Source organism: Athene noctua, unplaced genomic scaffold, assembly GCF_965140245.1.
Source record: "Athene noctua unplaced genomic scaffold, bAthNoc1.hap1.1 HAP1_HAP1_scaffold_66, whole genome shotgun sequence".
Taxonomy (NCBI): Eukaryota; Metazoa; Chordata; class Aves; order Strigiformes; family Strigidae; genus Athene; species Athene noctua.
The window spans coordinates 167719-195624 of NW_027437556.1; the positions used below are offsets into that span (position 1 = coordinate 167719).

The window sequence follows — 27906 nt, forward strand, 5'->3', positions numbered from 1 at the left end:
TTATACAATGTTTATATGCACTTCGACACGCCGAGTACACTCTCCCTACTTATCCAGTGTAGAAGCGGCACCTATTCCAGCTTGCAGACCAAGAGACATCTCAGCCTTCACTATTTCACGTGACACGGGGCAAAGTAAACTTTGACCTACCAACAAGTCCAAGCAGCTTGGAAATCAAGCACAAATACCTACCCGATAACGGTCACTACTGCAGATACTCTGAGCCCTGTCAGAGATCCAGAACTGCCGCCATACACGGTTTATTGAAGTCGGTGTTGATCTCCCGTGCTGCTCATCCTGATCTAGGGGAGAGCCGAGCGTCAGAAGGCGCCCCAAGACCCAGACACCCCCAGAAGAACAAGCCAGACATCTTTCCCAACCTGGCCTGCACAGACACCGCACTGTTCCTCCACGCTCACACCCACTCCGCAACGCCACGGGATGCAAGACAACTCCGGAGCCAGCACTTCACGGCTCGTCGGCTGCCGTCAGTCTGTCTGTCGGTCAGTCCGTCAGCCCGAGAGCCGGCAGGGGCACGCAGCCCGGGAAACCGGGCGGGAACTCGCCAGCTCCTGCGGGCGCCCCGGGATTGAACTGCTGGCCTCTCCTTTCTGGCGGGCGAGTCCGCCGAATCTTCCTCCGCCCTGCGGCGAGCAAAGGGAAGCGCAGGGGTGAGAGACGGTCGGTCGTCGGGCTCGAAGGGGTTTAATCCCCTTGCGGGCCGGGCCGGGGGAGGGACGGAGCAGTCCGCTGCGAAGTTACGCCCCGGCTCTCCCCCCGCAGGCAGCCCGGAGCCCGCCGCACCCGGCCGGCGACACCCCCCGCCGCCACCGCCTCCCGGCCGCAGGGACAGCGCCAGCCACTCGCCCGCAGCCCCAGACAATAGGGAGGCGGGCGGGACGCGGCCGACCCACCGCGCCCACCCCGCGGGCGGCAGCGGGGCGGCAGCCCCCGCCGGGCCCGGCCCGGCCCCCCCGCCGGGCAGGACCCGCCGTCGCTGCCCTGCCGCCGCCGGGAGAGCACCCGGCCCGCTCCCCGGGGACGCGGGGCCGTGCGGGGAGCACGCCTCCCCGGGCGGGGGGGTCGCCCTCCCACCTCCTAGCGACAAGAGCCGCCCCTCCGCCCGCGCCGGCGGGAGACGCGAGCCCCTGCCTGACGGCGCCGCTCCGCCTCGCCCCTCGGCCCGCCCCGCCCGCCGGCCTGCCCGCCCGCCACCTCCGCTCGCGGCCGCGCCGCCATCTTGCGCTTCACCGACGACCGCCCCGCTCCTAGGGCGGGGGGCGGCGGGTGAGCCGGGAACTCCCAGCGCCGCCGCCCGCCCGGGCCCTCGCCTCGCCGCCTCCCGCGGCGCCCGCTCGCATCCTCCCGGCGCCTCGCCGCCCCGGGGCGGGTGCGCGGGGCGGTCGGGCAGCCGCGGCCGGTGCCCCGGCTTCCCCAGCAGGGAGCGGGGCCGGGGCCGGAGCCGCCCCGCCGCCGCCCCGCCCGTCAGGCGGCAGACACCCGCTGGAGGGCGGCCCGGCTCCGCCGAGGAGCGGCCGGCCGTGGGGGACCTGCCCCGGCGCCGCAGCCCGGGGGCCGCCGGCGTCCCCTCGCCCTTCTTCCCGACGAGGTGCCGGCGCGCAGCGGCTGCGGCAGGGAAGAACGGGGGCGACGGGCCGGCAGTGGCCGGGCGGCAGCGGCGCCCTCGCGGCCTGCTCCTCCGCCGGCAAACTTCGGCTCCGCGCTGGCACCCGTTATGAACTGAGTTCTTAAAACTGGCTGAGTCAGAGTTCCCAATTTATTTATTTAGCAAGCGGCAACAAGCGAAACAGCGCTGGGCGGCCGGGGAGTCTCCTGCTCCAACAACGGACCGCACCCTCCAGGGCACTCTGTTTCAATCTTATACTACAAAGTATTACATAGTCATTATACACCTATACATATTCATTACTTGAACCCGCCTACTCCCGCTTCATATGGTAATTAGCTTATCAGTCCTTTAGGCTTGCACAGAAGTTGTTAAAACTACGGTCAGGGGTCTTCAAATCGTGGGGGGTGGTCTTCTGGGAGGAAGGCTGTGGGTCCTCCTCACGGTGTAGCTTGGAATGTGATGATCCTCTTGAGTCTGTAGTGTTCTTATCAATCTAGGCCCAGTAATCTCTTTGCATAATGAGATTCATGGTCATGAACATCCTCCTGTTTTATTCAATTATGCGCCTGCAATTCTCCACATCTTCTGACATACAGATGCTTCTTCTCTTGTTGTCCCCCCCCCTCCTTCCTGTCACTTTTTTTTTTTTTACACTATCAGGTTAGTTCAATGAAGCATTTGTTGTTAGTATTACACAATATGCAATAGTTCATATTACAGTTTGTTGAATTTGATGAACAGTCAGCTTACCACCTATCACAGCACCCTCCCGCCACACACCCAGGCGGGCGCTGAGGACCGCGTCGGCCGCAGCCCCGGGAGAGCGGCTTTGCCACCGCCAGCCCCGAGCATCCCTCAGGCGCCCCGAGCTGTCGCTGAGGGAGAACACTGCCGCAGGCTCCACAGACCCAATCCAGGGGCGAGGAGTGCAGAGGGAACGACTCTGAGGAAAAAAACACACACCCGTTATTTTTTTTTTTTTTCTGTCTTGTTACAGAACTTGGAGAAAGGGGACCTTTTCCTTTAGTACATACCTAGATATTTTAGTCAATATTTATTAAACTCCCCCTGCCTGCTTCTCAAAAATGTTGTGTTTATACGTACTCTTTCATCACTCTTTGCCTTTTTAGTTCGGACAGTAAAATGTGATTGTTTCCCTGAGAAAGAGAAAGAGGTGGCTTATGGGAACTGTTAAAGAGTTAACCATTGGTCATGGAAGATCAAGATTTACACCATTATAATTTTTTTTTAAAACTGCATAGGTACAGTATCCTGTTGAGACTGGCAACAGGAAGGAGTCTGATCAAAGCTTGGAAGAGCAAAAGTTCCAATCCCAGTAATGTTCCTGGTTCCTCATTTCCAGTCACTCCCGTTCAGTTTTTCCAAGCGTAATCTTGGGGAACACGGTCGGCGAACCACCCCCACAGTCCCATCGAGAATCGGTGACAGCAGCCAAGGTGGAGACCAAGAGAAGGAAAAATGACGTTAACTCCTGTATTACATTTCCAATGGAACACATTACACTGAAATGCAAGTTTTCAGTGTCGATTTTCTTCCTCCTGGACTTGCCTTTGCTGTATAACCAATACAGCAAGATGGGGGTAAGCTGCTCACATACAGTCCTTATTTTGAAGTCTTCAGACTCACAGTGGTTTTTAAGGGTAAGGTTTTGAATGATAAAAATTACTTTGCGATGAAAGTAGGTAGAGCAGACAAAAAAAACCCAACAAGGGGATTCATTTTTTATCAATACTCATCCAAACAACACAGATAGATGAAAAAATTCTGTGTAGGTTTGGACAAACACACTAGAAAGAAACAAAAAAAAAGAAAGCTAAAACATAAGAAACCAAACACACACAGAGGGACTGCAGTTAGGCATTCACTATCACCAGACATTCTGTATGTGAGATGACATTAACACAAGAGCAAAGTCTAGTGCCACCTATTTTATTGCAACTGATACAAAATTTTATTCTCATAAAATTAAGCTTTGCCTATCTTAATATTAATTTTAAAAAAATAACTCTGTCCAATTAACTGAGAAATGTGCTGGTTTGAAGAGTCATAAATCTTCAAAATGGGCTATTGCTTTGCTTTTATTCTAAATATATTTATCACGAACAATATATTCACTTCTATGTAATAAGGAGATACAATTCTCTCCAGGTTACTAGAAAAATAGTTACAAATTAATTCAACTACAAGATCACCTCATCTGCAACTAGCAATTTCTATTAAAATGCTACTCCCCAGTATCGAGATTGTCATTACAAGCAAGAATAAACTTTACCTTAGCAAGTTAGAGGGGTAAATCTTGCTTTGTTTCAAGTTAGGCTATTCTGACTGGCAAAAATAGGCCACAGCAGAAGTTCTTACATTTGTGGAAGGAGTGTTTCTCCCACATTCTTCAGGTTGTTGCTCTATGAAAACCACTTAAGGTGCTATCAGGTAATTAAAAAAACCCTCCCTCTGAAATGTGTGAAGAGGTTTCTAAAGGATTTACTTTTCATATACCAAAATGAGACGTGGTTTAAACCTTTATGTAATAAGCCATGGACTATACAACCCCACAGATTATTTCAGAAAAATGTATTCCCACAATGTGGAAAACAGTGATAAAAGCATATCACCTTTTCAACAGTTTTCTTTTAAAGAAAGGTACTGAAATTATCTGGGAGATATTCAGATCTGCAGCATTCCAAAGGCAATCACAGCAGTATGCCACATATATGTACATTTCTATATATAGGACAAAACTATCAAAGCACTTAAAATTTATTAAGAAAGTATTTTAAGATCTATATAATATATGTATAAATACGCAGAAGTAACCTTTGTTGAATTACACACATATAACAACATGGAATGAAAACATCACAAAGTATGCTGAAATCAATTTTATCACTGAGCATAACTGAAGGCTGCAATTTCTTTCTTCATTTCCTATTAAGAAAAAAAGACAGTAGCAGTCAGCATGAATATATGCTTAAGAACTCTGTTTATGTCTTCATAAAAAGAATCTGTACATACATGAAAATCTTAGTAATACTTAGCAAATACACAGGGTATCACCACCACAATGTCTTTCTATACCCACTAGTAGCTTCAAACACACCCTTATGCATCCAAAACAGAGAGGAGGCTAAGGAGACTCTATGGATCTGCATCAACAGTGCTTTCAACAGTTAGAAAGAGCAGGCAGTTCCTGAAAAGCCACAGCTAAAAGCTGGAAATGTTACTTTCTGCACTCTAACAAGTAATTCCTCAGAGTCCATCTCTACATACAGCAGAGCTCGTTCCTGACTGATTTGCACAGTCACTCTGAATACGAGATATTGTTATATATGTTAAAGCTAAAGGTAGAAGCAGAAAACAAAGAAACCCAGTCACTTTTAATTTAAGCATTAAAAGTTAAGTCACAAAAGCTCACAAGCCCTGAGATAACGTAAATAAATCCCTTCTCATGCTAAACTACGTCATTCTATGGGATGAAAGACGGGCACATATTTCAGGAATGGGCTCCCTGGATCCAAGTAATCCTCACTGTTGCACAATCAGAATGGAGTGTCTGTTCTAACTCTTTACCAGGTGGGAAGAAGGGATTGAGATGACCAGGGCCAAAGAGAAGAGGCTTCCTCTTCTTTAAGGCAGACTGAGAGGCATGAAGAATTTTATCTCTCTAAGGCACAAGCATCTCGGAGACAACTGGATTCAATGATCTTGAATCTGAAGACTGAATATCCAACCTATCTAAATGGATTTGATACTGGAAATGCCAGACTGGGACCATGGGTGCCTCTGGACGGTTTCTGCTGAGTTCTGACAACTCAGAGAGCCTCTCTTACAGGAAGAGATCAGAGAATTTGACTCGGCATTAAACCAGCATAGGCAGAAAACACCCCTTATGTCAAATTAAAGATGCTTGAGTCACACTAGTTAAAAAAAGGTTAAGATGAGACTACAGGAGAGTCTCAAAGTCTTGTTATGTCTCATACTTAAATTTCTTTTCAAGAACGGAATGACTGCTATATGAAGTATCACCACCTCTGCCTATAAGGGGAGAAAGAGGAAGCAACAGGTTGAGAAAAGCGCCCTCATTTCACAGCCACCCGCCCCTAAAAAGGTTCTGGAGAAGCACTACTGACAGACTGAGGTTAACTGCTTTTGAGAGGGCTGTGTGGGTGTACCCCTTGACTTCAAGCCTTTTCCTGCTGAAGCTGCCAACAATTATGCCAAATACAACAATGGTTTTGCAATACGGATAAATGTCTTCCAGACAAATGAAAAAGTCTTGTCACACAGGTAACTAGGCAGCAAAGAGTCATGCTAAGTAAGCGTGATGTCTAGAGTACATGTACATGCGTAACACACACATGCATAACAGTGATGGAAAGTGCTATAAGACAAGAAAAACGTACCTTCGCTAATTTGGTTTTGTCGTAATCTTTCCGATGTTGGTAAATGCAGTGACTAAGAACAGCATAGAGTTTTTCCAGCTGAAATATACTGAAGTTCTCAGTTGCCACAGTGACAAAATGCAACAGTTGCTGAAGAAAAAAATGGAAACAGCAAGTTGAGAATAGTGCAAGAACCTCTGCATAGGCTCTTTATGTTTTTAGAAGCTAAACAGTAACAGCACAACACAAGTGACATCCTACTTCCTTATATTGTTAAATAAAATGAGTGATGCTTCAGAGAACAGATAAAATACCTCACAAGATTTAACTGGAGAAAATGAGGTTGGTTTTTTTCACACTTCAGAAAAAAGGAAGGATTAAATTTCAGACAATACTTTATTACTGATGAATCACATCAACAATCATAACTGTGAATCAACTGCTTCCAGAACAGCAGGGAATGACACAATCCACTTTGTTGTAGGGCAGCTGCCACAGCAAAGCCACCATTGCATTTCATGAGAGAAACTGTTTCTGCAATGCAGGGCACCACACAATGGATCTTCTAGATACAGCTGTGCCAGCTGGAAACAGAAGCATCCTTAGGGGCTCACCATTACCTGAACGTGTACTGTGCCTACAGCTGCTGGCAGAACACATTGCTCAGGTGTCTGAAGCACATCAGAAAGCAAAGTCAGATCCGTTAGCTCCCGCCTTTAAACTGACGAGTGGATAAACTAGTAGAGTATCTCTGCCTGTAGCAGATGACCCATCTCTCACATAGTTGTTTCTGGTAAAGATGTGAATGTGATAATCTCTGGGAAAGCAACAGGAACAAGGGAGTGGCAGCACCTTCTTCCCCTGCTGTAGTTGTTTAGTATCTGGGTGGTGTGTGAGGCTGTGAAGATTAGCTTAACAGAGCAGCCATACCAAATGAAAGTATTACTGCCTCACAACTGCCCATCGCCAAAGTCTGGCTGCCTCACATCAGATGCATTTCATGACTGTGTCACTCCTTGCAGCTGAAACATATACAAAGGCTCTATCGTACTTACCACCTGCCAAGTGGACAATAACCCTGGAGCACATTATTAGCACCCTGACTCTATGAAAAACCTATGTGGCTCCTCTGCATACACAGGAAGACATGAACAAAACCCCCTCCCTGAAATCTGCTTCTGTAGGAAGCCAGCTTTAAAAAGTTAGTTTCACCTCTACAAATTAAGTCACAGCTTAAAAATATGACAGAACTGTGCTGACGAGCCCCTTCACCAAAGGGGATTCCTGTCTGGCCACAATTTCCCAAACAGGGGAAATATCCATGTAATATTCCCTTTCTCATCATGGCAGGTAAACAGCAGCCCTCCTCTGCATTGGCCAACTTCCAGGACTGCAACCTAGCCATTTTCTTAATTTTCCTCACTGCAATATTCCCTGAAGATCAGGTCCTTCTTCTACCCTCTCCAATTCATGTTAAGGAACCTCTTTTACTCCCTGCAGCTGGGCCCATCTTTAAGTCTTTCCCCAGTTGTAGCCTAGGATAGCAACTTCTCTCCTACAAGAGACTGGAAAATCCTTATCACACTGTAACTATGAATGCAAAATTCTAACACTGGATTTTGAAAGAATTTCAGAAAAGCAGGTATTCGTATTTTAGCCATGATGAGCTTTATGCCAGCCTGGTAACTTCAGGTTTAAAGTCATCACTTGTAGAAATAGAGGTCCTTTTCAGGTTCCTAATAAATAAAAACCTGCAAGAAACCAAACCAAAACCCCCAAATCCATCACAGAAACTGTTAGGACATCACTAACCAACAGTACCAGCAGGTTGTCAGTGGGCTATTTTAAAATTCAGCAAGTCCTCTTAAATTAAAAAAATGAGGGGAGAACCCAGTTTCCTAAAATTTAGTTCACCAAAAGCAAGAACAACAGTCTACACCAGGTGTGGAAACACAACAGTCATAGCCCATTACCAGTTCAATTACTTCACAAGCTATATATCCTCCCCATATATTGTTTTAATTGCCATTGTTTAATTGGCATTTAATTGGCAACTGTACTCATAGCAACAAAACGTCCCGCTTCAGTATTAACAAAACAGAAATTAGACTTACTGTGAACTGGTAATCGACAATCGTTGGCTGTGTGGCAGTCCCCGTGGATGGCTTGACATGTATCACCTGCTGCTCTTTGACCGGAGAATATCTTTCATGAATTACAGAGCATACCCAGAAATCTGGAATGACACAAATTTCTTAAGTCAGAATTTCTGTTTATCTGGAATACAGTATCAGTGAAGTATCCTGTACCTGGAACACAGTTCTTTCTGGAATGACAGAGACAAAACTGTTACCATTTTTTCACTGATAAATGCTTGACTTTCACTTTCTTTCTGGCAAAAGTCACTGATCCATAAAAATCAGCAACTCAGACACAAAAAAAAAAGCACTACGGAAGGCAGCAGGGGAAAAAATATCGTCACATTGCCATTACAGCACTGCATGGTAAAACTTGCAAAGTAATTCAGGCTAGGAAACACATCTTACATTGCAAACTTTAGGACATATGTCTTCTATTCCACATGTGACTCTGGCTCCACACTGCTTGAAGCACAGCTTGGTGCCATTTGAAAAACACACCTCAGAATCAAAAAAACAGCAGCTGCAAAAACCCATGAGTTTGGCTAGCATAACTAAAGGAGCGGCATCATTATGCAAGAAACATTGAGTGCTGGTTCTAGGGAGATACAGCAGCAATAACAGAATGGCATTAAAGATGACCAAATCCTACTAAGTAGTGTAACCCTCTTAGGAATAAAAAGGAGCTACATGACCTGTTTGACCTTTCACTTACCATTTGAATTTCCTTCTTCCAAACATTCTGCTACTTGGCAAGCCATCACTTCACTGTTCATTCCTAGGTCTGAAGGTTCAGGAAGCACGACACTCTTCTTTTCAAAAGCAGGCATTGTGAAAAGGAAAAATGTCTCATCTTCTGCCCCAGATTTATTTTCATTCCCATTTTTCTGTCGTTCTCGAAGTACATTTTCATTTTCTTCCACAGAGTAATCCCGTGTGGGCTCAACTTCAGCGTGATCCATATTAGAAACATGTTTTTCTGGAGACTCTTCACTGCTCTCTACCTCATTTTGCTCTTCCGGAACTTTATTTTCTTTATTGAACTGAAAATTCCTCCTCTTTGCCCTGATACCCAAAGAGCCTTTGTTCTTTTTGTATTTTCTTTTTGATACACCTACAAAGGGATACCAGAAAAAGTAATCCAAAACATTACCCAAGCAGTTCGTCCTTCCAAATCCAGCATCCTCATCTTACTTGACTTACAGGGAAAATGATCAAAGAAGCTCAAGTACCAGTGTCTGTCTCCCTACATGTGTCTAGAGAAAGAGTTGCAAATTAATGAGGTCAATTTGCTATTAGATTTTTCCATTCACAAAACCATCAGCTTCAAGATTTTTTGAGCAGAAAATTCTTACTTTTGATAGGAAGTATTACTGCAAAGCAAGGTTATTAGGTGAAGTTGCTTACTGTCTTACTCCGTGAATTAATCTAGATAAACAGAAAAGCGTTTGGAGACAAGCCCTTCTTCAAATCCGTTTTAAAGCTGTAAACTTCAAAAGCTAAATGTGTGTTGGGCAGAGTTAAAGAGACAATTCTAAGGGAATATTTACTGGAGAAAACATTGTCCGTAAACACTTATGCCTCATACGCTTTCTGATTCAGTTAACCTTGTTTAAAACATAATTCGCATTCTCGCCTTCCAGAAAAAGCCACCATTCTTTGTATTCAGGGAGTACCGCTCAAAGCATATGGGTGAAGTCAATGGCAAAATTCTCAGTCATGCCAGTGAGACCCAGGAAACTTCACACTATGTCATGTGCTTTAACGGAGACACCCAAGTCCCTTTGTTCTTTCATGTCCTTTTCACAGGAAGAGTGAGGAAATCATGATCTTTCCTTTACATATCTATCATGATTGTTCCCCTATTTTTTTTCCCCTTTCCCCCTTCAATTGGAAATCACAGGAAGAGGGAGCATAGAGTTTAGCATTTCTGGGCAGGAAAGGGAAAAATGCTGTTATTATATAACTAAGAACTAGTTGATTGTTCAGCAACTGCCAGGTACAACATTTTTGGCTTCAAGAGGTAGCAATTTAGGAGCCATTACATGTCAGTTGGGCCATCAAGGCCAGTATCTTACGATGTAAACTAACCACTGTACTTGACCTTCATAACCATACTGAATGAATGATCTCTGGATTTATCTCATATTTTGAAGCAAGTTAAAAAATATGATGACTCTGGCATGAAGAACCAGGCATCACAGTAACCTGTTATGTGATAAGAACAGAGAAGGCACTGTTGACTTTAACACCGTCTCCAAGAAAGTGTGAATAAAATGCCACTTGCCTTTAGAGCAGGGTGTACTGGAATTTATCGGTGCTGCTGGCATCTTCATTTTTTCATTACACTTTGGTTCTGTTTCCTTATACCCAGGAACAGAGTTCGGCTTTGGCATTGCACAGCAGTAAGATGGAGTATATGTTGAAGAGCTACAGCCTTGCAGGAAAGAAGAGACCAAAGAATTGTGTCTTGCATTGTTGGTCACAAATACTAAGACAAGTATTAAAGTCCTTAGCGTCAAAAAACATACCTCTTTCCTTACGAGATTCTTCAATCGCCTCACAGCATTGTTCAAAATCTTTGTCCAGTTCTGCCCTCACTATGGCGTATGCAGTATCTCTCAAAGTACAAGCTCTGTGCCTAATGAGGCAACCTGAAATTTTACAGGCAGAACTGAGTATTTTCTACCAGCCAATGAAATCCTTTATTTTGACTACTTAGAAAGATTTGTTCTTGTCATAGGTAGGTTATGAAAGGTTATCTCAGTGCATATTTTCCACATATATATATATCCACATATATATATATATATATCCTCACATATATATATATATTTATATATATATATAAAAAAATATATATTTATATATATATTTATATATAGATATATAAACCAACATAAGAGTTAATTATTAAAGCAAAAGCACTAGTTACTGATCAACACTTCTATCGCCATTTCACACCCACGTAGTTCAACGCTACAACACTAGCAACCTGGCAAGAAACGCTCTCTGTGGGTGTTTAAAATGATCTAATCCCACAGATGACATCTATCAATTTATAAATTTAAAATTTTTCCAAATCCAGGATAAAAACACATCCTCACCTCCACGATCTTCAGCTGTGTTGTACTCTAAAGCATTGCTGCAGATTAGATCAATGTCTTTTAGAAAATCTTCTGCAGTCAGGTACTGGTGCAAGTCAATCTTAGAAAGAATGGTCGACAGGTCCATGGGCTGCTTAATAACTCTGGCATAATCAGATGCCTACAAATGAAATAAACATGCTCAGAGATTTAACACATTGTCTACCAAAATTAATTATTTTAATAAAGTCAAATAAAGTACTTTGTAAAAACCCCAAATATTTACGATCCATCCGAAAACACAGAAATTAACAAGTTCTTTTCTTGAAAATAGAAGGGCTACTTCAACTGGCTTTGAAGAAACAGACCAGAAGAGGGAAAGAAAGCAGCAGGGAGGTCAGAAGCCTGTGTGGGGCAGGGAAGAAAACAGACACCCAGAGTGGGATTCATTTCACTTTGCTTCAGAAAATCCCAGCCAAGAAACCTTTCTCAGTGAAGCCACCTAAGATTCTCTTTGTTGTTGGAGGCAAGGAAAAGGCTGCAGGAATTACACCATGGAAGCATCTGTCCTAGACATCTAGTTTAGAATGAGTTAACTGGACCCAGAGGTGCTGATTTCTTTTCTCAGACCATAAAAGGAGCCTAATGACTAGTTTAGGTGAGGACATCTATGTTTGCTTAGATTATTCACATCTCGGAAACTAGAAGTAAAGGGAAAAACAAGTCAGTGGATGCTTAGGGGAGCAGGACTTTGCTGAAACTCAAAGCTCTATTAAAACTACAGCTGACATGGAAGTATATGTCCCTGGCTTAGACTTATTCAATAAATTCAATGAGAAAGAGACTCAGAAGTGTATGGGAGGAAGAAGAAACCATACAGCCCTTACGGTTGATCTCATACTGAGGAGCCCCAGATGAAACGGAGAATAGAATCTTAACATTTATTTTAAAACTACTGCTTCTACTCTTGTTCTCAAAGAAACTACCAACAGTCAGTGAAAGAGCTTTAGACTTTATTGAAACAGTCCTATAGATACTGTTTCGAATAAAGAAAGAGATCTCTCTGCTTTTCAGTGCTGTAACACGCCTACACGTCAAAGCCTTTTAATGAGCAAACTGTGTTGATGTTTGGTCTAACTGGTAGTTGGACTAGATGACTGCCACAGGTCCCTTCTGACTAAAATATTCTAAAATTCTAATGGCATTTTAGAAGGAACCCAGGGCGTCCAGTGAATAGTCAAGTAACAGACACTCGAGAGCCTCAAGGAGTCAGCAAAAGCAAAATTCACTTCCTGCTTCTTGACAGACCAGAACAGTATGGTCCGAAAAACAAAGATAAACCTTCCTATAAAGAGAACACAAACACTGAGAAATAGACAGAGAGAAATGATGAATACACACGGATAAAATGGTATTAAAGGACAACAGTCATTTACCTCCCCTGGGTTAACAGGCTTTGTAAATGCTCTGAAACATCCATCAGCGGCAAGTCTGAGAGTCACATTCCGTAAGAAAACCCTAAGGTGATGCAACATCTCCTCCTTCTGCTCCTCCGGCTGTCTTATTTCTTTCTCTGTCAGCTCTTGAGGCTTAGGCGGCAGTGCTACAGGCAGTTCTTCAGGCAGTTCTTCCAGTGGCTGACAAGCTTAAATCAATCAGAAACTTCTACTCAATTTATGGTACTCAAACATAAGCATATGGAAAATTATTGATAGAAAATTACCACCACAGCAAATACTGTGTACCTATTAACTTACAGCTAGAGAAGTATATCCTCACCTGCGTTGCCCTTTGATGCAGGAAGTTTAGCAGCTTGATTTATAATTAAGTCCTCAAAAAACTTTCTTCTTTTGTCCTTATTAGGCAAGTGGAGTTGGAAAACTTCATAATCATTAATAAACAAGTCTTTTATCTAAAACATGAGGAGAAAAGATATTACAGATAGAAGGCTACACAAGTTTATATTCTCTTCCAAAAAGATGAGTACCTTTCTAAATTAGACCGAATAATCATCTAGACAAGACAAACTGTGAAAAAGTTATCTTCTTGGCCTTAAAAGGCTAGATTTTCATAGGTTAGCACGGCAGATTACGTATCTTCTCTAAGAAACTCCCCTAGAGCTCAAGCCCAGCAAAGGGACCATATGACACACTGATAAAGTGGTGACATTCACCACCTCCAAGACTGATGATTTTGCATTTACCTGCCTTGCTGCCCTTTAGTTTGAATCTTTATGGCAACTACAGAAGGAACGGGCAGGGTTCAGCAGATGAGTGAGGGCTTTTTGGTTTGGGTTTTTTGAAAATTAATTTCAGTGAGGTGTCTGAAGTTGCATACTTCCAAGTTTTACTCCCATTTTTCAATCTCTACTACCAAAAGGTATGGAAGGAATTTCAATACTTAATTTAGAAGGAATTTATTAACAGCTTAAAAACTTCTGTAGAAAGTTAAACTGTTTCAAAGCCCCTGATGATAAAACCATCTAGCTAAGCAAACACACCTCCCCCCCCCCCCCCCAGTAACTGAGACAAGGTAATCAGAGCAGCATATTCACATTTGGAACACCTTTCTTTAATGCACACTCTCAGATGTCTAGAAAGCCACGCATGTACTCCTACTGAATTGTGTTAAGGAATACAGGTGAAAATCTGCTACCAAGTTAGAGAAGTTGGAACGTAGCTTTCTAATTTGTAAAGCGTTCACTTACATGGAGATTGAAATTTTTATGGAGGTATTTAAATTTGAAATGACATTCTGTCATTAATGGTGTGACCACTCTATTTTTTCAGTAAAAAGATCTTTCATTTTCAGTAAAGGGTTTTCAGTAAAAATATCTTTTTCCCATTTACATGGCAAACACTGTATATTCTTGACTAAGAACATACCTAACTATCTAGAAGTCACTGGAATTATGATCTGAAGTAAATTTATACATCTGTCTAATAAGCATGAATGTGCGAGAAGGTGGAAAAGTTGGGTCAAAGTCAATCTCTTTACTCAGAAAACACTTTACACAAATGCCTTCAGCATTGTTTTATTTAAGCAAATTTTAAGAGACCTGGTTAGGGTGCCTGAGTACTAACAGTGTAAATTTGCTTAACAGGGCACAGTACTCTGGTTCTTAAAGGACTGATCAATTAACAAGAAAGTGAATAAAAAAAAAATAAGACAAATATCAACAGAAGTACCTCGTTCGGGAGATCTGCATGACACACATCAGATGTTGCAAGCAGCAAAACTGGAGCAAATGCTGGAATGTTCCGCAGTAGTGTTATAAAAGTAGCTTTCAATGTAGGTCCAACAGCCTCCCACCACCAATGGATATGTGAGATGTAAATGATACTTGGTGCTGTTCTCTGAGCTTCTCGCATCAGCTGGTAAAAGAAAAGCTTGGATGAGAAAACTAAACCATGTAGAATAGGGTAACGAGTACGTCAAACTAAGAGTCAAGCTATCTTACGAAGCCAAAACATCAAAACAAACCAGCAGAAGAAGAACTTCTTAACAAGAAGGTAAAAGTTTCACTTTGACTCAAATATAGACATTGCTACGCAGATAGAAACAGATCTGAATTTCTGACCGATTTCAAAACTTCCTAGGCGTAAGATAACTCCTAAAGTGTTTCACAACTCAGCTGGTGTGGTGGTGTGCCCAAGACTAGCAGGAGAACAAGATAACCCTTCAGCAAGATGTACTAGTCTGGGTAAATCACTACATGACTGCAGCGACACCATTTTCAATTCAGAGTGGGCACATATTCAAGTCAGCCTGGAGCAGAGTCAGAACAACCAAAGACCTATGTGAGAAGATGAGGCCTGAGACTGTAGAAGAGGCCTGGTTACAATTCATAATTTCAAGTACATTTTGTAAGATTTGTGACCCTTCTTTAGCCTGTCTGAATAGGTCAGCCACGCACAGCCTCTCATTACCAAAGGATCCATCAGACCAGATCCCAATGCTTTGAAAGATCACAAGCCATTTCCTACAGGTAGTACCTCAACCACAAAGGAAGACATGCACCTACTGCATGAGGAGAATGGCAACAGTCCTTTCACATAGCAAATTTCTCTATGCACCCTTTGGGATTATCAGTATTCTGGGAGTGCCTGTCACAAGATGAGAAGTGCATGTGGTATATCTGGGCAGCGTCTAGACATGCTGGTTATAGGACTTCAGGTGCAACCACCACATAACAAGAAAGGAATTGCTCCTCTTATACGACTAAAGAGTATCTGGCCATGTAATGTGTCTGTCCTTACTTGTACAGCTCTGAAAAGCTGCTATTAAAGGTCAGAATATTTTAATACAGTGATGTCAAACAATGAAATGGATTTCCTGCCTACAAGTAAAAAGGAAAGCAGTGCTAAATCTGCTTACATTTAATTTTTCTAGTTAAGAACCCACACCATAGTACCAATGCAAGTGTTCCATGAATCTTAATGCTTCTACTGCATATACTGCAGCAGGGCAGCTGTATGTGTATAAAAAAGAAACACTTCTTTTCCCTAAAACCTCAATTGCTTTACCAATATAAAAGGTGGCTACAGAAAGTGCACGACAAACAGTCGGGCTGATGCAGAGCTATCTCCTGGGAGCACAGAGTCTTAAGCAGCAATGAAAACAACATTCTGGATCCCACCGAGTCTGGCAGGATTCCTAGCCATAATGAGACGTTTATTAGCAGCACCTCCCATCTTCTCCAGCTGCTAACAACATCCTCACTGTTTAATTTGAAATGGAAAATATGGGCATGTACAACATCCTTAGTGTCATCCGATCTAGAAAAAAAAGCGGATTTTCAGACAAAAGTAAACCTAACAGCACATTCAAGCCAGGCCAACTCCATTAACAATGAATTTTGCTTACTTTACTGGTTTACATACAGTTCATGTATTTTAGGAGATTAAAGAGGAAACAGATACCTGTGCACATGTTTCTTCTGGAGACGTGACGCTACTAAACAAAACAGCTAGGTCTAGTGCATAAACTGGAAACTTTTCCAGGGCATGTATTACTGCAGGTGCCAAATGAGAAGCTTGCCCATATCCTGAATCTCCAGTTATTAAGAACCGTGGCCTGCAAGATGTCGGCTGATAATGAGCATTTCTAGAACAGTAAGGAGAAAGTAAGTTTGAAAAGGACGTGATGAATAGGCATACAGATGTTATTTTTTTTTTTTCCTATGCACTTTTTTCTTTTGGTAAATACTCTCCATTTTCAAGCAAATAAGAAGCTGGCCTGTGATCAGGAAGACCATCACAGCCCATTTTATTACAAACAGGTACCCTACTTCCCCTAAGAAAACCTGCCAATCCCCAGCGTGTCTGCTCTTCGTTGGGCTCAGTTAAGTACCAGCTCTTCAATTCCACAGGGGGACTGTCCAGCTCAATACACACATGACAACTCATCAGTAACCTGATATGGGGGAAAACAACTCTCAGCACACACTAGTCTGGATCTCTTCACCACCCATACGCACCAGTTTAAGTAACTGTGAGATCTCTACACCTGTCAAGTTTAGCTGAAATTTGGCCATAGTTACTGGAGATTGTGGGAAGGAAGGGGCAGAACCATATTTTTAGAAAAAAAAATAACATGGGCACTGAAACACATTAGCTGTTATCTCAAGTGCACAGTTGGATCGGTTAAATTACAGCGGTATACTGAAGACGTAGAAGATTTAGATTTGTTTTATTCAGCCACTCTAATTGTTTCACTTTGAATTGTGCATTCGTTTCTCAGTCATGTTGCTTTACTCCCACAAAACACATTTGTGAAAAGCATTTGATTTTTCCACCCCAATACTGTTGTACTTTTACTGGGTGAAGTCCAAGATCCTAGAGACCTAACCAAGCTCAGCAAGTCCAAAGATTTTCTGGACAGCACAGTGACAGAAAGTGAGAAAAATAACTGACACTACAGGGATGACAGGAATCTCTTTTTTCAACTGTTGGCTTATACGACTTCCACAGTAAAATGTCAAAAGATTAACATTAATTTAGTAGGTGAAAGTTACAAAATGCAGACATCATTTATGTTTTTCTCACAGTGTTTTAACGAGCCCTTTCTCAATTTTGTTTCTGCTACATAATTTGCTACTGGTTTAACGCTCCTGGAAGGTAGAAGGTCAAAAGATGGCTACACAAATCCATAGGAGTTTTTTAGCTAGAAGGACAGACAGCACATTTCTCTGGTCTTGAGTCTTTCAAGGAATACCATGGGTTAAATCATGTTCTAATAGTCTGTAGACCACTGACTTGGGAAAAGAGGGCCGGGCCGTTCAGTTTAATGGGTTATGATCATGTACTCCGTTATAACATTAGTAACCAGCTGGACCTTCACCCTTACGTCTTGCAAAGACTGATCACACACACCCCACACCCCCCCCCCCCCGCTTTACTCCTTCATCTACCACCCTTCACATCAAAACTCTTTACAGACCCAGCCATCTTCAAAACATAAACATAAAGGGGATAAACATTTACCTGCTGAAAGTGAGGAGGCTTTCCTTTTGTCTATCAGGCATATTATGAGTTGGCTCATCTTCAAAGATTGATGGTAATTCCTCATCGCTGTCAATCACATCATCTCTTAAAATATTATTTAAACTGTCTGAAAGATAAGTTTGTTAACTTTCCTCAATAGTCCATCTCTCAATATCACATTAATCCATTAATCAAGCTTCTAACTCAGTGTTGGAAACCACTTGTATTTGAGGGCACATGCTGAAAGCTATTTTCTGGAGTTCATTCTACCACAGATCTGAGACTGCACAAGTCTCTACAAAGCTGTCCTACATCCCGTGATTTGCGTAAGCTATTATCCCTCTGTTGGTGAAAACTTGGAGGTTTTTTTCCTTAGAATAAAGACGATTAGGAACAACTTCTGTAGTTCCCAGACACGTGAAAAACCCAATAAGGCTACTTCTTTCTGGAGGAGGTTCCCCCACTGGATGTGGAGCAATTAATGCGATTCATGCAATTAGTGCATGAATGCGATGGCCACAGACTTCAATTTGTCTCGGACTAGTAAGTCAGAATATAATAACCTACTAAATACGGCTCCTTGCCGATCACTGAAGGAGGAGATAAGGTAAAGCGGGCAGCAGAGAGAGAATGCCATTACCAATCCCCGAGCCTCTCTGCTTTGATTTGGCTGGTGGAGTTTTGCCTCTGTTTTTCCCCAATGCAAATACATCTCCCAGACCTACTGGGAGCAATATTGGTGGAATATTCTCCAGGAATGAGCATAACAACTAACTATTCACAAATTTCCATTAATCAGGAGTGGAGTGAGTCGATACATTTACTTGCTCACACCAACTGACAGACTAAACCTGATCAGGGCTGATACAGTCAGGAGCATGAGGTGACATATGCTATGCAAGCCAAGCCCCGAAGTATCCACTCCTAGAACATTCTGATCTCACGTGCAAGTGTACAGTGTGATCCACAAACATTTCAATTCAGAGACTATGGTTAAAAGTCATGACACCTAAACCAGTATTTAGCTTAAACCCCTTGTCTTGTGGTCCTGACAGTCTTCAGACAGGAATTAGAAGCATTCATGTAAAAATACCCTTGTCTCCCCATTTACACATTTATTTTGAAAGAGGTGCCCCATACATTAAACTTTAGATCCATCTCTAGAAATTACAAATACCGTGTTAGCTACTGTCAGAAACAGGGTGCTCTAGCAGAGAACACACAGCGCTCTATTCCAAACGACAAGTCATTCACAGCTCTCATGCAGCACTGTGCACATGCATATTATCACATTCTACTATCGTTACAGCTGAGAGGTTTGCCTATGTTGACTGCACAAACCAGAACTTTTGCCCTGGCAGAATTTTAAAGTGGATGTTCTTGCTGTACCTTGCTGTTGGTTCTCCTTTAGTGCAGTCTCTGCATGGGGAAATACTTTCTGTAAGGCTTGTAAAATTTCTGCTAGGGTGTTTTCAAGCAGTGGTTTTGAAATAGGGGGTAGCGGTTGCCCAGGTGAAGTCACAGCCCTCTGTGAAGATGGAACAATCTTCTTCATAGCCACGACAAAATCCTTTGCTGTTATTTTAATAGAATTGGTATCTAACTGCAGTTTCTCATCACTTTTGTATATCTGAGGATAGCAGCGACGCAAAGCACAGAGGGCAGTTTCAGCACATAACGATTTAATATCAGCACCACAGTATCCTAATAAACAAAACAAGAATCACGTTAGGTCAGTTTCAGGCGACACAGAAGTAAAGGCCAAGGTTTCTAAAGTGCAACCCTGAAAGACTCTGTATACAGCCCAACATTAACTGGTTAAGAGAGAATTTAGAGTGACTGCACTGCGGAGAAATTTTGTTATGTGGTTTGCAGCTTGATATCCTGCACTTATGAAGCAGCATCACAGTCAAAACTTTGCTCCCAAGGAAGATGCCCAAACCCCGTTCAACATTCTGACAGACAAAATAAAATCAAAAGAAAAGAAGCATCTGACATTGTCGTTATTTGCTCCCAAGACGTGCCAGTTGCCTCACCGCCTCACTCTGCAGGCAAGGCACAAGAGCTGGGGTAGAGCCTGACACAAGCCCAGATTCCTTGGGGCTCAGTCACATACAGTAACTCACTTAGTTTTCAAACTTACCAACACATTTTTCAGCTAGGTCTTCAAGAAACCTGTCCGATGGCTTAGGGTTCCAGCCTTGCGTGTGAATCTTTATAATCTCTTTTCTAGACTGGAAACAGAATGGTTGCCTTTTAGTTTGTCCCAGGTTTTTTCTTAAAAAAACCCTCAAAACCACAGAACAAAACCCCAAAAAACCTCACAATAATACAAATAATTCTCTTCTCTACTAAACTTCTAAGAATTTTAAAGTTCAGTTAATATGCTCTCTGCTTTTTCAAGCACAATATTTAATCATTCTCAACTTGTTACATTAAACTCTTCCTGGGGGTCTGCAGTGAAATCTAATGCATTTATAGCTTCCATAAAAAGTAAGTTTCCACAAGTAGAAGACCTAATGGTCCTAAGGAAGAACCTCTAGTGAAAAAATAACTAAATTATTTGCAAACAGAGATTTTTGACCAAAGAAAATTCTCTCAAATTCAGCAAAACTTCATGGTGACAGTCTCATTAGTTCATCAAATTTGCTTTTCTGCAGATGCATTCAAGGAAAACAGTCCTAGCACAACATTTCAAATTGCTACAATTGTAACAAAGAATAATAATTATGACTCAAACTACTGTCACTGATCCAGAAAGTGTCAAATGTTGCCTATCCTCATCTCCAATTAGCAAGACTTTCATTTAAGTATTTCCTGGTACATAGATTAATTAGGGCAGATTTCTAGATTTCCACAGTAGGGAGTAGCATATTTGATCTGTTTCATGGTGCCCCCTCTCCTGTTGCTGAGAGCAGGTAAAAACTGGAGACACATGTTTGTTTTAAATACACTGTTTAGTGCACTTTCACCAGCCTTCAATCCAGTAAGTGTTTTATCCTTTTTCCAAAAAGCACTAATAAAAGAAAAAGAAGTGTCAGTGACAGCCAGAGGGAAAACACAAAACCAGCCTTCCAGTTTTGCACGCTGTCGTCACCCTTTCAATATGTTTTGGTTGCTATAATATTGTAATTAAATAATTATAATAGAATTAGAATGATATTATTATTATTTGGTTGCTATAATACTTTCATTGCTTAGCTATCACCGTTGAGCTAGAAGCTTCCCAAGCCCTCCACCTGTGCAGCGTCCTTCACCCCTTTGTCCAAATCCCTGTTAATAAGTACCTCTCCCAGGATACCCAGCCTGGGAACAATCCAACACAGAAGAGCTGCTACCCCTTCACAAACCAAGAGCAAGAACAATTCAGGGTGAAAGTGCCCAAGTGAATTAAATAAGTAAGCAAGCATGAACTGCTTTGGCAACAGGAAATTTTCATTCACTCCTGCACCCTGGTTAAGGTTTTTGTTATCAAAAATGAAATTCTTGTGTGCACACCATTTCTTTCATTTCCAAGATGAGATAGCAGTAATTTGTAGCCAATTCATACATTCAATCTTTCTTAAACATTTGATAGAAGCATCCCATTTTCTTGGCTGGTCACAGTGAAACCAGAACTAATTACAGAACTTAATCATAAATATTCAAGTATCAGATCTGCCCTCCACAGTACAAGACAGTCTCTCCAGATATCCCTCTTTCGTCCACGTTGTACAAAACCAGTTTTGATTTTAACTGCTCAGTGATACTGCATTGTTACATGGTTTTGTTATAAAGATGGACTCTGCTACATTAGCATTAAGACAGTTTAAGTTCTTACCTCTTTATTTGGCAAGGTGAAGAGGAGCTCTCGATCAAAGCGTCCCGGTCTTCGTAAAGCGGGATCTACGGCATCCAGTCTGTTGGTGGCTCCGATTACCACAACCTCTCCTCTGCTGTTTAAGCCATCCATGAGTGCCAGAAGTGTTGAAACAAGAGAGCTAACAGGAAGATATAATTTTAATTCACTGGTTTAGTAAATTCTGTTATGTTTTACATGGCCTTCTCCAACGATCACCCCAAAAGGATAAGCTTTTAGTTGATTTTTAACAGATTAGTGACTCATTTGAAGACATACAAAAAATAGATAAGGTAACACAAGCCTTGTGCTGATCTCAAGCTTAGTGAATTGTTTCCAACTATTGTTTAAAAATCAACGGAAATGTAGTAGCACTGTATTACAAGTTTTCAGGATAAATGAATGTGTCACAAAGTTAAATAGGTTGTGATCTTCTTTTCACAAAGATCGAGCAGTTTCTACGTAGGTACAAAAAATGTACTACCTGTAAACTTGGTCTTGCTTACTGGACCTCACAGGAGCAAGACCATCTATCTCATCAAAGAAAATAATTGAAGGTCGCATCCGGTAGGCCTGGAATGAAAACACAGGAATGCTGACAGAAGTAAACCAGCACTATTTTAAAGAGAAAATGCATGAAAAACGTTATGGTTGGAAGGTCACTAGAACTAGATCTTCAGACTAGCATCAGGGATCTCTACTAATTGAGCAAATGGAGTAAGTGCCATGAGTAACAGAAGACAGCAGCCTATGTCAGCCCCCCTGAGACTGGGTGATAGGAAACAAATCATACCAGTACTTTTTACAGCTCTTTGGCAACCACTGAGAACAGAGCCGGGACTTAATTCAATTACAGGTTCTGGAAGCAAGCTTCCATTATCAATTTGAATGACCGTGCTTTTAGCCTGTATCTTTCTCCCTCTGATCTAAAGCCACCATATCATAAGGAGGTGAAAGTCCCCCTGTGCTCTGCACTGGTGAGGCCACACCTGGAGTGTTGTGTCCAGTTTTGGGCACCTCAATACGAGAGAGACAGCGAGGTGCTGGAGCAAGTGCAGAGGAGGGCAATGAGGGTGGTGAAGGGCCTGGAGAATAAATCCTGTGTGGAGAGACTGAGGGAGCTGGGACTGTTCAGTCTGAGGAAGAGAAGGCTGAGGGGAGACCTCATCACTCTCTACAGCTCCCTGAAAGGACATTGTAGAGAGGTTGGTGCTGGTCTCTTCTCACAGGTGACACAACAAGGGGGAACGGCTTTAAACTCCAATGGGGGAAGTTTAGACTGGACATTAGGAAAAAAATTTTCACAGAAAGAGTGGTCAGACAATGGAATAGGCTGCCCAGGGAGGTGGTGGAGTCACCATCCCTGGATATGTTTAAGGGTTGTTTAGATGAGATGTTGGGGGATATGGTGTAGGAGAGAACTTCGTGGAGCAGGGCTGATGGTTGGACTCGATGATCCCAAGGGTCTTTTCCAACCTGAATGATTCTGTTCTATGATTCATATCTCTTGCCTCTTGAAACCCTTTTTGTGGCTGGTTTTTTTTTTGGGGGGGGGGAAAGTTTGGTGGTGCGTTTTTGTTTTATTTTGTGGCAGAGGGTGGGCGTTTGCTTTGAGAGGTTTTCTTGTTTATTAATCTTTCACAGTACACCTCAAGATTTCAAGCCCCTAAAAAAACCCACTGAAAAAGGAAACACGGGCAATCCCATTTTAGTGGAAGGAACTGACAAAACACAAAAAAGAGTGAACTGTTCTTAAAAATACTCACCACAGAAAATTACAGTTACAGCTCAGAACACATAGCACATTTCAACCTTACCTGATCAAATAACATACGAAGCTCTCGTTCAGATTCACCCACCCATTTACTCAGGCAGTCAGCACCTTTTTTCATGAAAAAGGCTATTCTCCTGCCACCTTGGCTACATTCATTAGCAAGTGCACGAGCCACCAGTGTCTTGCCAGTCCCTGGCGGACCATAGAATAGGCAGCCTCTGCAATTACAAAAAAAAAAAAAAAGATTTAAGAAAAAAAACATTACAACCCCCATCCCTAAAACGCACAACTCTTCTCTCCTAAATAAAAGATTTCATCTATACAACAGCAGTAACAGCTGAAGTGTGAGAAAAGACAAATTGGATGGAAGTTTTGTGTTCCTGCACAATTCAACAAGGCAGCAAACAAAATGAACAAAGAATATAACACAGATGTACAAAACCCTGAGAAAAGATCCACAAGGACACTTCCAAAACTGATGACAAACCAACAGGGGTGGTTACAGCACGGGGGAACCAAACAAGAACAAACTTCAGTGAAGGATGAGACGGGGCTCTAACATGAATCACCAGTTCAGTTTTTAGTGATGCACTGCATATTCATTCTTGTTTTCACAAGAATCAAGATTTGGTAGTAAAGCATTTCATTCTCCTTCAAAAAGCTTTAAGTTACTGGATTTGGACTCCCAGACCATCCATTGCTGATGATAAATGAGGAGGAACTCTAAAGCTGGGAGGATATTCTGCATTTCCAGATAAACATACTCTTCATCTAAAAAAACTAATACACTGCTCTTTCAAGAGAATTCCAATGAAGAAAGAAGCAAAACACTGAGAGATTTTATTTTGATTATTTGCAATAGTTTTAAGTTCCTGAAAGCAAAGAATTTAAAGTCATATTTCAATGTCCGTGATCGAGTTTTGCTGACGAAGAGCATATAAAGCTAACAACTAGATCTCTAATAATTTCATCTCATAATGCAGAACTAATTTAGCTGTATAAGAAGTGGACACATTCTTATTTTAGCCCGAACACAAACACACACTGCAAGGTTCTAGTTGCAAGTCTTATCAATTGTAAAATTGCTACTTGAGCACTTGAAAAAAAAAAAACCACACAACCAAAGAGTCAGTGGGAGAGACAAGTGGACGACTTCCAAGCAACACACATGACTACCAATAATTAACTCCTCCTTGCTTGTAAACTAATTAAGCTGACTTGTACATAGCACTCAAAAACAACATAACGCCACCTTTTAAAGGCAAGACACCTTTAAAGTGTATTCTCACCAAAAACTAAATCTTTGAGCCCACACGTATTCTGGATTCTATCCATTTTCAAGAAATTACTTTTTGCTACTGCTAAAATCCTCATCAACATCACTGAAAATTTTGAAGCATGTAAATATATTGATACCTCAGTCAAATATTCTACGGAAAACAAGTGAATTATAGTTTCAAGCAATGTCTGTTACCTTGGCGGTTGAATTTTCAATCCCTGAAAGACTTCTGGGTAAAGCAGTGGAAAAATGACCATCTCCTTTAAAGCTGCAATGTGGTCAGAAAGACCACCCACACCATCAAATCGTACCTAAAAATAAATTCAGTAGAACACATTTTTGCATGTTAAAGAAAGCTGCACCCACAATAAGGTTCCATCAGAAATCACATGTCAGCACAAATGTAACATTCTGGGCAGTTTCAAATTGCTCGAGAAAAACCGTTAACCAAGGTAGCTGTAGACAGCACGTTATTGAAAGCTTTTATAAGCCCTGTAAACAATTCACTGACACAATGAACTAAAAATACTTACCAGACCATCTGTTTGCATTGGATCACCATCAGACAGACCTGTTCCAATCTTCATTCGATCCTTGTGAATTCTCTTCAACATATCTTTCCCAAAGTTTAGTGGAAGACACCTGTTTTGAATTAAGGAGAAAGAGAAAGGCGCTTTCTAACTTACGATGCAGCTAGAAGATTTTTGCTTTTACAATGATGGGAAGCGAATGCACAAAAACCTCACGAATTACCAGAAACTTCCTAAATAGTTAAATGTTCCTTCAAATGGGTTTACATTTAATATCCATAAGTAAATAAAGGAAAATGGTCACTCCAGACATTAAAGCATTAATTATTTTAACAACTCTTAGCACTTACGAATATCCACGCCAGTATGAATGCAAGAAACAGCTATGCTGTACGTGGAGACCATGAACTGACCTTGACTCGTGTGATGGAAGAACCCCCTAAAATACACTGACATCTTTTAAAGATTTTACATTCAAAAAGTTACAGCCCAAGGGGATACTTATTTCAGTGTGGATTAACATGATGAAGGCTGTCCACCAGTGCTGGGACTTGCTGAGGACTTTACGATATATGTGCCAGAAGACACACAGGTCTGAAAGACATCAGGCTGAAAACTTATCTGTTAAACCGTCATTAAAATAGTTCTTCTAGAGCATTTGTTATGTAAGAAAACCTCAGTCATTTCCTCTATTTATAACTTTTTTTTTTTTTTTTACAGTGGTTTTCTTTCTGAATAAACCTCTGTAAAGCACAGTAATTAAAACATGATATAAGTGTTCCTCCCACCATTCCCACCTAGAGATCAAATTGCTTCTTAAAAATCAATTCTAAAAATCCAGTTTTAGAGAGTCCAGTTACAGTTGTCACTATCAACAGATGTGATTAGATATTGCGACAGTTTAGAAAGTGCACAAGAGGAAGAGGATAACATTTCACAGTTAGGCAGATGCAAACTCCTCCCAGATTCTCCAATTTCATTAACCTTCTTAAATCTCTGTTATGGGTGTTCTTCCTATGGCTCTCAAACTGCTCTTCATCTTCAGATGACGATGAGGATGAGGAATCACTGTCGTGGACTGCCTGTCTCCGTCTGCATACATTGAAACAAGCAAGTAACCAAACTGAAGTACGCACTAAGTCATATTGAAATCTAAGTGAATTCTATCGCAGAATTTACTTTGAGATCTATTAAGTTTCCAGATCGTTTCACTCTTATGAATGAATCTGATTTCAAGTTACATTACATGACTTTCCTTGTGACAGCAAAATTTAGTTTTTCTTTGGAAGGTAAAATGTTTAACCAGTTCACAAAATTTCATAAACAGATTACTCATTTTGTCCAATCTTTCTCACACACACAAACAGAACCTCACTTAGCATTATGTATCCACTCTGGGAAACATAATCCTTTTTAACTTATTTAAAAATTTGTCTTCAAAACCCCTTCCTTCCATAACTGTCTGCTTTCAAGGATGCAAAACAAAGCGCTTCCTATCTAGCAAGAGACCCCATTCTCCATGCTCTAACCGGTTACAGGATCCAAAATCCCTTTGTCATTACTATTGCAATTTATAAACTCATTTAGCACTTTTCCTGTTTAAGAACAGTTTCTTACGGAAAAATTAACTGATTCCAGAGAGGAATCAGTATTTGAGTGATCAACAAAAAATTAAAACTTCCATACAGGTTCTCCCTCTATTATCATCAATTTTAAGAAAATAATTTGTATCCCTCAAGATTAAATAGTCTATGATTTTCAGACAGATATGCTGGCTTCAATTCCACAATAAAAGAATCTCAGTTCCACAATCTCTGCCACAACCTCCATAATCACCTTATCAGTGATAAGGTAGCATCAGTAAAAAGGCAGTAAAAATCCCTTTTTAAAAAATCTAATGGCTAATAAAAAGTATAGCCTCCCCCCCAACATTCGTTGTCTTTATACCCTCAGACCACATCGATAATCCTACTATTAACTTGTAATTACCACCAATACAGAAACCCTTGAAAGCTTCATTCAATAATGTGACTGACGGCACTATTGATAAAGAAGAACTATCACTATTCTATAGAAGAACTATACACCAACCTCTTATTTCTTCTGGAAGACCCTTGTGACTGGCCTGAAAAATACATCTTACGCTCTTCCGGTTCTGTTGAAAGCAAAGAATTTAGAACAATGTTACAGACAAGTTTAAGAGAAAGCAGGATAGTGAAGGAGGCAGAAAACATGATGTGTTTCACCCATCTCTAATTTCAGAAGAAGTTGCAAGTGATTTGGGAAGGGGATTTCATTTTTTGTAAATCAGTGCACAGTATAAATGAAAAAACACATACCTGCTTTTTAAGGAGAACTGAAGAACACAAGGGGAAGATTATCAAGTGTGTTTAATTACTGTTCTTCGAAGGATATGTAGGTAATTTTTTTACCAAAAATCAACAGTAAGTATGACAAATGGCAAAGAAAGATCATGTGCACAGGATACATGTATTTAATAAAATTTACTTGCAGAATGAAGGTAAGAAATGTAAATAGGAGTGTGTGTATATATATTTTCATTCCACAAAACCTCACTCATACGCAAGAAATTAGTCTGAAGAGGAACTATGCATATAACGTACTTGCCATCGGAGCTTGATAGCGCTGAACAGTTTTCCTCTGTCGAAAGTTGTAACGCTTTTGAGTGTCTTCACCATCACCTTTCGCGTCGCTTTCTTCCGATAAAACTACTGTACATTGATTG

At 41.5% G+C, this 27906-nt stretch overlaps 1 protein-coding gene across 1 annotated transcript; it reads right to left on the bottom strand.

Annotated features, from left to right (window-relative positions):
• Window positions 1-504: 504 nt before the first annotated feature.
• Window positions 505-27854, bottom strand: LOC141954998 (ATPase family AAA domain-containing protein 2-like). Its single transcript, XM_074895071.1, has 25 exons — window positions 27785-27854; window positions 27252-27315; window positions 26145-26252; window positions 25164-25272; window positions 24826-24941; window positions 23395-23569; window positions 22062-22150; window positions 21560-21719; window positions 19883-19973; window positions 19129-19443; window positions 17740-17866; window positions 16177-16360; window positions 14443-14628; window positions 13034-13166; window positions 12691-12899; window positions 11276-11435; window positions 10700-10822; window positions 10456-10605; window positions 8884-9282; window positions 8145-8266; window positions 6052-6180; window positions 5629-5683; window positions 2735-2787; window positions 2381-2573; window positions 505-644 (listed from the first exon to the last, which is right to left on the bottom strand). Exons 1-25 carry the CDS (start codon window positions 27789-27791, stop codon window positions 505-507), a joined length of 3597 nt encoding a protein of 1198 aa, XP_074751172.1. The 5' UTR covers window positions 27792-27854.
• Between the last annotated feature and the right edge of the window lie 52 nt (window positions 27855-27906).